The sequence below is a fragment of the Bactrocera tryoni genome, chromosome 2 (genome assembly GCF_016617805.1).
Source record: "Bactrocera tryoni isolate S06 chromosome 2, CSIRO_BtryS06_freeze2, whole genome shotgun sequence".
Taxonomy (NCBI): domain Eukaryota; kingdom Metazoa; phylum Arthropoda; class Insecta; order Diptera; family Tephritidae; genus Bactrocera; species Bactrocera tryoni.
Genome location: NC_052500.1, coordinates 43,014,117 through 43,026,589, shown reverse-complemented (window position 1 = coordinate 43,026,589; position 12,473 = coordinate 43,014,117). Strand labels below are relative to the sequence as shown.

General features: G+C 37.1%; 1 protein-coding gene across 2 annotated transcripts in view; it reads right to left on the bottom strand.

The window, feature by feature from the left end:
- LOC120767859 (transmembrane 9 superfamily member 2) overlaps nucleotides 1-12,473 on the bottom strand; it is a 99,865-nt gene that overhangs the window by 43,602 nt on the left and 43,790 nt on the right. Inside the window, exons 3-4 of one of the 2 annotated variants that reach the window (XM_040094167.1) lie at nucleotides 2,799-3,784; nucleotides 2,588-2,747 (exon numbers count right to left, since the gene is read on the bottom strand). The exons of the other annotated variant lie outside the window; for it this stretch is intronic. Coding sequence (XP_039950101.1) covers nucleotides 2,588-2,747; nucleotides 2,799-3,784 — 1,146 coding nt within the window. The remainder of the gene's footprint in view (nucleotides 1-2,587; nucleotides 2,748-2,798; nucleotides 3,785-12,473) is intronic. 2 annotated transcript variants of the gene reach the window in all.

Here is a 12,473-nt window from a genome sequence, read left to right as displayed (position 1 = left end):
TAAATTAAAAAAAAAAAGTTTTGACCGATATATGCGGTCTTTGTACCCGGAAGAAAATCTTTATATTAGGTATAATATACATATGTATATAGGCTAAGGGAAGTATTGGCCCGATTGAATCCATTTTTGATATACAGACATACCAATATCACAGAAAGATTATACCTGAATTTTCTGTCCATCGGTGTCACTTTCTACTGCGATCTTTTGTACCAAACTACAGTTTTATATCTTAATGTAGTGCTCAGTTTGGGTACTTTATATATTTACGGTTAATGGCGATTTGTAGGCGTGGCAGTGGTCAGATTACGCCTTTTTACGAACTCGTAATTTTTTAGTACTAAGAAGTCTGATTACCAAGTTTCATCAAGATATCAAAATTGTGAGGACGGACAGACAGGCAGTCATCCGGATTTCAACTTTTCTCGACATCCTGCTTATTTTTATATACATAACCCTAGATCTATCTAAACTATAATACTCTGTAGCAACAGGTTGCAAGAGTACAAAAATCATATTTGTTAAAGTACCCTTCAGTTTATTTTTTTAAAAAAACGTTTGCCACGATGTAAGAACTAACAAAACTGTCCGCTACTAATTTCGGACGTTGCATTCATTCTACTCTTTAATATCCAAGCTGTAATTTTGTTAAAATACTTTCGAAACTGTTCTAATTTACGTACCTGTATTGCCTTAGTGACGTTATAGCTTCCTTTGATGGGCTTTCAATCTGCTGCCCTTTGAGTCTTAGACTAATATTATCAGTTTATATTAACAATTATTTTTCACTGTTTGGTTCGAAAAGCGTTTTTTAACTATATTTATACTTTCCTTTGCAGTTTAATATGCTTTAGAATAATGATTTTTAGTTTTTTAAACCCTTTTTTTTTAAATAAACATACGTGATGCCACTGAAAAAAGTTAAAACATACAGGTGAATTTTCAGGTAGTTTAGTTACTCCCTGTTAACATAGCTAACTTTCTAGTTAATTATTAAAAACTAAAATGATAATTTTATACTCCAAGATCGAAACACTTGCAATTTCGGAATTAACACCTAATTGTGTAGGACTAATGTAACTTGTGCTGGATACTATAACTGGATTTTGCTTTCGGGATGGCTACGATTTAAAGTATTTGAAACTATTGCTTAAATTTGTGACAGGAGATTAGAAGTGAAGCAAAATGAAATGGGAAATTCATTGAAATCTGTAATCGTCGTTTATAACAATTTGTACGTTCGTTATGAAATTATCACTTTTTTAAATTGGTTAGTACTTCTCCAACCTGCTGAATGGCAGCGGGGCCGATGGATTTCCGGCCGAGGTATTCAAATATGGCGGCGAAAAACAGATAAGAATTAGCTTCTTTATAGAATATGGTGCCCGACGATTGGAATATACATAAGGATGCTCAGCCCAATCCACAAAAAGGGAGAACCCATAATCTGCTCCAACTACCAAAGCCTCCTCAACATGACATATAAGGTTCTATCGAGCATACTGTGGGAAAGATTAAATAACGTCAACAAACTGACCAGATATTCACCATGCGAGAGCAAAAAGAAATATCTCCGGTCATCAAAGAAATAGTCGTCGTGGCTCCCACTTCACTGTTGACTGTCATAACTTCGAAGTCGTAGATAATTTCGTCTATCTTAGAGCCAGCATTAAACCAACAACAATGGATTCCAACACAGAATAACTCTTGCCAACAGGTGCTACTTTGGACTGAGTAGGCAATTGAGAAGTAAAGTCCGCTCCGAACAAAGACCAAAGTCTACAAGTCACTCATCATCCCCGTCCTCTTTTATGGTACAGAGGCATGTACGTTGACAACATCTGATGAGTCGGAGCTACGAATTTTTGAGAGAAATGTTTGGCGAAGGATTTATGGTCCTTTGCCCATTCCCAACGGCAATTACCGCAGTCAATGGAAAAATGAGCTGTACGAGATATACGACTACATGGACATAGTTCAGCGAATTAAGAGAAAAGAAAGAACGACTTGCACGCTGTTGTAAACTCAGCTTTAACCGCGTAAAAAAAACAAGAGTTCGGTTTCAACGAAGCTAAAACACCCTTCACAAACATAAAACATTCCTTAAAGGACTTTGATCAATCAATTTGTTTGACAGCTATCTGCTATAGTGACTCGATTTAAACGATTTCTTCGGAGATTGCGCCGTTGTTTTGGACTTTTTTTCGTATAATTATCTTTTTAAATGAATACATTTCCTTACGAGTTCTGGGTTCTGATCGAAAGGTTTCCTGAGAAGAAAAGGACGTGTGCATAAACTCTGATTAATATTTCTAAACTTTGGGACAAGCGTATTCACAGAGAGGCGCACATGGATAAATCAACTCAGTTCATCATACTGATGATTTATTTATAAATTTTTAGGGCCTTAGACGTTTCTGAATATTATTGATTTTTCAAAGTATTTTAAGAGGAGTACATAATCATTATTGATTGATAAGCATGTTACATGTATTGATATTCAATAATTAAACTATTACGAAAACAATAACATATTTCTAAAAAAAAAGTATTAACAATTTATCAAGAGAAAATATTTAAACTTTACCCTTTTCCGAAATCCCATGTAAGCTCCGACAAAAGTCAAGGGCACTGATACTCCGAACCAGAGGCCGAGCAAAGCAACAAGTGTACTGAATGGAACTGCGCCTGAACTACCTTCGTGCCAAAGGACTAAATTCATTACGAAAAAAAGCCCAAATACAATCCTAATAAATAAATATATTAAACAGTGAATAAGTTTAAAATAATCGTCTTACCCAGGACATACAACAGAAGTAAGAATTACATTACTTTTCCATTTAACTCCTCCAAAACTTTTGTAAATTCGCGATGATACATATCCTGCCGGCGTTCCAAGGGAAACAAATAAAACCATCGAGCAAGTCATTAATGCTCCCCGATTTGCTGGAGAAAGAAATCCTAAGCAAGCAAATGCCAACGTAATTAAAGTCATGCAAGTTACTTGCACACCGGATCCGAGAAAAATTGACAAAAGCATGCCCTTCCTTGGTGGCCTAAATACATCACCATGTACTAATTTCCAACCAAATTCTTCTTGGGCATCTTCTCCACTATCCATTTGATTATAGCGTGCAATATCTTTATGTAATGTTCGTAGCATAATCATTGCCACCATTCCTGACAAAAATAGTACTATAATAAGAGAGTTGAGGATGGAGAACCATTGAATATTTGTGTGAGGCATTGATTCTAGAATGTAATCCCAGCGTGATGACCATTTAACTGAATTATCCATATTAAATTGGACGCTATATGTATAAGAAATTAACAGGTGCTCTCCTCGAATTGGCGAATTGCTTTTTAAAGCAAGTGGATCAGTATTATCACAGTCTATTTTTGAAGAGCTTATGTGATTAATCGAACGAGGTATAACTTTAACAGAAATAATACGGCCCCCATTTCCATGAAATCCAACGCCTTCTTCAGGTTGTCCGCTGTGGTACGTAATTCGCAGATCTACATGATTAAAAATGTAATAAAATCCTCGCCTATTGTAATTTGGATTAACAAGACAGGCTTCATCGCTATCCGGCCGGACAAAACAACCCATTGGGAATCCTGTACTACAGTATTGTTTGTCATTATCTAACGGATAACACCAAGTCACGGGCATATTATCAACAATCCAATGATGTTGATAATTTAGACTTATCCCTTTTTTAAGCAGCATGATGCGATGATCACTTTCTGGATTGTCACCAGTATAGTTTTTAGTACACACCTGAAAAAAATATATTAGATAATGAGATTATTTGTACATACCTTTTTAAGAAATATAGCACATTATTAGTTATTGGTGCACTTAAATGATACCATACTTAAAACGTAAGAACGGGGTATGTTCGGGTGCAGCTACACATATTTACTCCAGCTGTTTTTAAGAATCAAAGGTGGAGAAATAATTTCAGGTGCTGATAGCACTTAATATCTTTTTATATTAAAATATCAATTTGGTAGTGCTGAATTCAGGAACATGACAAAAAAGCGCTATAGTAATTTATGATATTCTCAAAAAAGCTTAATATTTCGAAAATGTTTGTTTATGCGCTACTAATCGTTTTTCCCCAAGTGGCCGCGTGGTTCGCAACAATACACCCATAAAAACTATTCAAAAATGCATTTGCAAAAATGCCCTTAGAAAACAGATAATTATGTCAAGGGAAATGGATATATCGACCAGGTCAATGTCAGGATATTTTCGAGACGATTTTCACATGAAAGTCTAACCTCGGTAAACTTGCCACCTTTTGATAACGTGCTTGAAGCTGCTGTAATGGTTTGGTGAAAAGACTCCCGTAAAAGCGAATATCTCTGATATTAAAAAAAAAGTATTTTACTTAGTTTGTAGGACTGTCCTAAATTACATCAAATATTAGCGCGGTCTATCAACCAGTTTGTTTACAGCAGCTGCTTAAATCGGTACACCTCAGTAGTGCGTTGATATTTATACTTCTTCTTCTTCTTTACTGCCGTAGAAACCGTTTACGTCCCATCGAATGCGATATTCGGCGTGGCCAACGCGCAAAGGCCAATGACATCAATATCATCAGCATACGCCAGCAGCTGTACACTCTTATAGAAGATTGTACCTTCTCAGTTTAGTTCTGCTGCTCGAATTATTTGTTCCAGAAGTAGGCTGAAGAAATCACCCGGAAGGGAGTCGCCTTGTCTGAAACCTCGTTTGGTATCGAGTTCGGTATCGGAGACGTAATTCCCGATCCTGGCGGAGCTTTTGGTCGTATTAGTTTTGCAGGGATACCAAATTCAGTCATCGTGGCATAAAGGCAGCTCCTTTTCGTGCGGTCAATGCAGCTTTGAAATCGACGAAGAGATGGTGAGTGTCGATTGTCTTTTCACGGGTCTTTTCCAAGGTTTGGCGCATGTTGAATATCTGGTCAGTTGTTGATTTGCCAGGTCTAAAGCCACACTGATAAGGTTTAATCAGTTTGTTGACGGTGGGATTTAATCTTTCACACAATACGCTCGATAGAACCTTATACGCGATGGCGCAGATTGTGCGTTATTCCTTTTTGTGGATTGGGCAGAGCACACTTAAATTACAATCGTTGGGCATGCTTTCGTCCGACTATATTCTACATCAGTCACTAGATCACGTTTGGGGGTTCTACAAGAGTATGCTCCGGTCTTGAAACCTGCTGTCAGTCGCCGCATCTTTTCGTAGAATTTTCGAGCATTACCCCTGTCGGCCAGTTTTTCAACCTCTTCATACTCACGCATTTCGGTCTCTCTCGTTTTCTATCTGCAAATGCGTCTCGTTTCCCCATTCAACTCTCGGTATCTATCTCATCCCAATGGTTTCGGTTGCAGCTGTATGTAAGGAGCTTGACTGTTAGTAATTTACCATTGGGGGTCATTCCCAGTGGAGGGGATATTTCGCTTTCTCACTTAGCTCGCCTTCAAACGGATGTTCTTTGGCTACCCAGACGATACATGGTCTAGGACCGGAAGTCGTGAGCTGCTTGAGCCATATGAATCGTTTCTGGCCATTCCCAAGTGAAGGGCAATCAGAGAACTTTCCTCACTTGCGTGAACTTATAAACATGACTCCATCCTATTTATGCAATGGATACAAATATCGAATAAAGAATTTATCTCAAATTTTATATTTCTACCCAAACTTTGCGTACGGAAACGTTGCGAGTGTTGGAAAAGGGTTACGGTGATTCAGTTTGATCAAAAACACAAGCCTGCAAGTGATAGAAAGCCTTCAAAGACGGTGGAGAGATCGTTGAAGACAAGCCTTGTTCTGGACGACCTTCGACTTCTTTAACTGATGAAAATATGAAAAAAGTAAAGGATATGGTGCCTGAAAATCATCAGGCAAGTGTTACAGAGAAGGCAAGAGAGTCTATCTCGAGAGTCCGGTTTAATGATTTTTGTGGATATTTTGGGTATAAAACTCGTTTTTGCTCGACTCGTCCCGATAAAGATGTTTATTTTTTAAAAAGAGCACCGAAATAGGTACATTCATGAATAGCATTATAACTGCCGATGAGACATGGGTTTATGAGTTGGACAAGCAAACAAGTCAACAATTACGGGATGGAATCCGTTTTCAGTTGAACGAAGAGATAAAACAAAATTCGCTGTAAAAGTTGAAGGTCAACCCATAAAGTTCTTATGAAAAGTGTTTCGACGACTGGAAAAGTCGTTTGCATAAGTGTATCACATCGGATTGAGATTATTTTGAAAGCGACAAGAAAAATATTGATGAATAATTAAATATTTTGCGTTTTATTTTCAATTAACGGGTACTTTTTTGTCACAATGTATAGCTGCAAATGCTTGGCCGTCTTTAACTCCGGATTCCAATTCATTGGAAAAATATGGAGCCTCAAAAGATTTTTGATTCGATCAGCGTTGTCAATACCAATATAAATACATACTGGCCGATATATTCGACAAAAAGTCTGCTAGTAGAAAGGAAATCATTATATGAAATATATGGAAGCTGAGGAAATTCATGGACCGATTTCACAGATATTCGAAAACGCACCATCACTTTTGTAGACTGATCAATTAAGGGGTCAGTAGGGTAATCTTTTTTCCAATTTTTTTTTTTTTTTTTGCATTTTCTGTTCACTTACACCTTTAGAATTAATGTAGAAACCCACTTTACCATTGGAAGGTTTCGAAAAAGGCCCAATAATAATAATGCCGCTCGACGTTCGGAGCGCTCGGAGTGCACACCTCAAACTTTACACACACCTCAAAACACACTTTTTATAACTGGCGGATTTTGTGCTCGTGACATTTGGTTTCAACAAGACGGCACACATAGCACCAATCTATGGATTTATTGAGAGAACAGTTCGGTGAACAGATAATTTCACGTTTTGGGCCGGTTGATTTACCACCAAGACTTTTTCCTGTGGGGATATGTAAAGTCTAAAGTCGTTATTAGAAGAGCTTATTGTGAAGCCTATATTTCTACCGTTAGCGTTGAAAGTGATTTATTCGCTTTAAATTAACTTCACTATGTTTTTTTCAATGAATCACGAATGAGGTGACGATTTTCGAGAAAATTTTTACTTAAAAAATTGTGGTCCGGCTTACACAAATTTTAGACGTGAAATAGATTTATCTCTAAGAAACCTAAGTGAGAAAAGTTCTATGGTTACCATCCGTTTTAAGGCGAGCTAAAGCAAGAAGGCAAAACATACAGCCTCCATATTTGCAAATTATTTGAATCGTTCAATTATAGATTGAAATTTGTCATACATTGGTGCCCAAAGCAATGCTGGATTTACTGTGCTGAGTGGCAAAAAAGAGGTTTGCTGCACGAGTTAAGGAACGTATTCCTTATAATAGTAACAAACATTAAAACAACCTTTTGTTTCAGTAAACAAGCAATATATATGTAAACACACCTAAACAAATAATATAATCTGTATCTTAACAAACTATTAACTAGTAATAAGTAAACATACTAGTTAGTATAAATAGAAGTAAGAACCATGTAATAAGTTACGTCTTAAGAGTATAAATAAAGAGTACACATTTCGGTGCAGCTCAAAATATATTCTTTTGACTCATTTTTACTTATGGTAAAAATTAACTCACGCACAAATTCTTCTTTGGATGGTGTATTCTGATCAAATTTATGAAATCATTTCTGCGGAAATTCCTGATACGAAGTGGTGAAAACCAATATGGTTCATGGACCTCGCGGACACCACAATCCCACTTCGGTTTGTATGTCTGACAATAAATGCACGAAACACTATCCACGTGCTTTTCTTTCGGAAACGCAAACTGGAAATAATGGATATCCACTGTATCGGCGTCGCTCACCAAACGACAATGGCAGAACATTCAGCATTCAATTTAGAGAAGTAAATATCGAAGTTGACAATACATGGATCGTACCATATTCGCCATTATTGTTTAATTTACATTCAAAACTCATATCAATGGTGAGTATTGCAGTTTGGTGAGATCGATCAAATACATACGTTTGCAAGCACGTTACCAAAGAAAGCAACATGGCGGTTATTGGTCTTGAACGAGATGAGATCAGCAAGTATCAAATGGGTCGATAAGTGTACTTCAATTAAGCGTTTCGTAAGAAATTTACTTTTGCAATTGATGAACGTTTTACGACTGTTGTGCATCCCGCAGTTCATTTCGAAAAGGGCAAAGAGTGTATTTCAACCCAGATAATACAGTACAGCCAGTGGAAACACATTGTTCTATTCGCAAATGCCTTGATATTATACATGGAATGCCTCGCTGAAGAAAAGATAACGCAGAAAACAAGGTCAAGTAGTAGATGAACATCCAAGTGTGTTCTCAACTAATGCAATAGGACGAATTTATATAATCCAACCGAAAAACGATGATTGCTTCCACCTTCGGTTGCTATTAATTAATGTACGTGGTTCAACTTTAATTGGGTCATTGCGTGTTGTGAATGGTACGGTGTGTGCGACTTTTTCAGAAGCATGCCAGCAATTACAATTGCTGGAACATGATAATAACTGGAATCAAGTTCGCACACTTTTCGCGAAGATCACTTCGACATATCAGTTAATTATAAAAATAAACAAATAGTGCACGAAACCAAAAGTAAAAAACAAACAAAAAAACAACAAACAAGCAATAATAAGTGCTGCGCAGTGTCATCAGCAAAGCCGTAGACATTCCCTAAATGCCTACTTCAGCTTTGTCGAGCCAACAATAAAAACTCCTGGCAATAAAAAATGTAACGGCGATGATAAGTCATTGCGGCGATCAGCTGAAAAGAAAACGAAGCAAAGGACGCAGTCAGACGAAAACAGCAATCGGGCAACAACAGATGCGGTGACAGCAACAAGCCTGCAGGTACCGGCAAGCATTCGGACAGCGAAAGAAAGCAAAATGCAAGTTGAAAATATACCTAGGAAAAAAGGGCCGTCTGTTAAGACTGGTAATGATCGCTATATAAACGTAAAAAGGAAATCAAGTCCAATTAAATCAGCGGGAAATACCAGGAATTTAAACCAGGCAGGCCAAATAGTAAAAAAGCCAAAAATTTTAAATGGCAACAGATTTGCCTTACCCGGCAAAGAACCTAACGACGATACAAAGGGTACCACCACAATCGTGAATTCCAAACCCGCTCCAATCTATTTGCGTGAGCGTAGCTCAAATGCACTTGTCTCCAAACTAATCAATTTAATAGGCACAAACAATTTTCATATTGTGCCCTTGAAAAAAAGGTAACATAGATGAAGCAAAAATTCAAACATACACTGAAAAAAGTTTCATGGATGTTGTAAAATACTTGTCTAATAATAACAAGAATTACTACTACTACTACTTGTTGTTGTCATACATAAAAGGTATAAAGTCTTCGGTAGACTCTAACGATGTTACAGAAGCACTGGAAGAAGGTGGTTTTAGTATTAAATCAGTTGTAAATATTTTTAACAGGAACAAAGTCCCACAACCAATGCACATAGGAGCATTTTCCTTAAAAAACCAGACAAAAGAGAGAATTACAAACTTTAGCAATGGTACTCAAAATTTGTTTTTTTTTAAGTACCTAAGTAACTGTACTACAATGAACCGATTAAATGAGTGACCTTCAGTGCGCTATATTGCCACACAAGTAGTCGGAACCTAGATTTCGTTCAGTACGCACGTCCTTATTCGCGATACTCTCTATTGTTCTCGAATTTGCAAGTGGTTTTTTGTGTTGCGTGAAGTGAATTTTGGAAAATATTTTTGTGGATTCTGGACAACATGGTATGTATTTAATATTAATAATATAAAGATTAAATTAGTTAATGTATTATTTTGATTTTTTTTGGAAAACAATGAGTCATTAAAAAAAACTTTATTTTTTTTAGAAATTAGTGTTTTTGTTATAGTGTCGGGGAAGTCGAGCTTTGAATTATTTTTCTTAGTTAACTACAGGGTTTCTACATAACATATAAGCTTAAAAATTTGCCCCGTCTAAACAAATAAAGAATTAATTAATATAACGAAATAATATTTTGCGGTAATAATTCCCTTAAAGTAAGCCACCTTTTGACAAATAATTGTCCAAAACCAACAAAAACTGTTCAAGCCCCTAGGTACCGAACATGTACCCACATGTACCCGATACCAATACTCGACTTTGGACCGAAAACATCGTTCAATGTGTGATATATGAAATTGAAATTCATACAGAATCTCTTTCTGGCAATAGTATTTCATTGTGTCAAAAATAGGTTGAATTGGGTCAATACTTTCATGAATCCCTATATACCTAATATAAAGATTTTAGAACTTCTAGGTCACTTTATGGTGGATATATCCGCCAATATTTGAGTCATCTCAATGAAAATTGTAGAATATGTTTTATTCACAACAGTGTATCTTTGCGCCTAAAATAGATGCAATTGCGTGAAAACTTGAATGGCTGCGTGGTGATTTAAATTCTAAAACAAAATGTACTCATAATTAAAGCGGATTTAAATAAAAAATGTAGTAATTGTGGGGGAAATCATACGAAAACTATAGAGGTTGCCCTGTATATAAAGATTTAAAAACGAAATTGTCTGTCGGAATTAAAACACGTCGCAATCAAAAGACAAATATGTCTCCTTACGAAAATATTGAAATCACAAAGCCAAATGTTTTACAAACTTTTTTAAGTAAAAATGAGTGTATTAAACATTTGTAGATGGAATGCTAACGGTGTTAACCAACATAAAGTGGATTTTAGTAGATTTCTTGATGAAAATAATATAATGCTATTGCCAGAAACTCATCTTACGAATAAAAAAAATTTCTTTATACCGGAATTTAGACTCCATGTTTTAAACCACCCAGATGGAAAGGAACATGGTGGAACAGCAGTGTTGGTTAGAAAACGATTAAACCACCAAGCATTAGAATCTCATGTTACAGCGCAGTTACAAGCTACAATATCTATAAAAAAATCACTGCGAGGACGAGGTGACGAAAAAAAGCCTAAAGGCTAATTCCTAGAAAAGGAATTTCAACCTAATAGCCCAAAGAACAACTTTAAGCTGTCAATCTTACCCAACACAGCTAATGAGTCGCTCAAGTTTTTTAAAACGTCACCTTCTGAAATTATTAGAATCATAAACGAACTTAATCCAAAAAGTCGCCAGGTCATGATAATATTACCCCAAAAATGCGAATTGAGTTACCAAATACTGCTGTATCTGCTCTTCAATGCAATTCTTAGTTTCGGATATTTTCCAATTTCATGGAAAAAGTCACAGATTATCCTGATAGATAAACCTGGGAAAGACTCAACACCGTCTTTTAACCTGTCTTTCTAAAATATTTGAAAATATTATATAATACCAACGCACCAATACGGTGCTCGTGCTAAACATGGCAAAATAGTAGTAAATATTAGGTTGTCAAATATCTCCCTTCCGCCTTTTTGTTTTTTGAATTTCGCGGCTATATATAAAGCGTTACAGAGCTCGTATCTGGCAATAGTATACATCTTTAAAAGACCTTAACGTAACCTACAAAACGGCGCTATGCATGGTTAGTTTGGATATTGCGTCCAACAGTTATAGACGTGTAAACATGGAGTTCACTAACGCCGAAATTCGCACTATATTAAAGTTTTCCTTCGTTAAAGTCAAACCCGCTAGAGAAAAGTTCCGTGAGATTAATGGTGTTTTGGGTGAGTATACTCTATCACTTCGAACTGCGGAGGAATGGCTCCGACGATTCAGAGTGGCTGAAAACGACACCATGGATAAGCTAGCCGGCGGAAGACCTGTGGCGACGAATACCGATCAAATCATGGAAAACATCGAGTTAGACCGGCATGTGGCATCTCGTGACATCGCCCAGAAAATGGGAGTTAGTCACCAAACCACTTTAAACCATCTGCAGATATACAAAAAAGATTGATTTTTGAGTGCCGCATGATTTGACGCAAAAAAACCTTCTGGACGGAATCAACACCTGCGATATGCTGCTGAAACGGAACGAACTCGACCCATTTTTGAAGCGGATGGTGACTGGCGATGATAAAAGGATCACACAGGACAATATCAAGCGAAAACGGTCGTGGTCGGAGGCCGGAGAAGCGTTCCAAACAGTGGCCAAGCCGGGATTGACAGCCAGGAAGGTTTTGCTGTGTGTTTTGTGGGATTGGAAGTGAATCATGCACTTTGAGCTGCTCCCATATGGCCAGAGGCTTAATTCTACCATCTACTGCGAACAACTAGAGCGCTTGAAGCGTCCAGAATTGGCCAACAGGAAGGGAGTAGTGTTCCACCAGGACAACGCCAGACCACACACTTCGTTGATGACTCGTCAGAAGTTAGAGGAGCTCTGATGGGAGGTTTTATCGCATCCACCATATAGCCCGGATGTAGCGCCAAGTGATTACCACCTTTTCCTGTCCATCACGAACGCCCTTA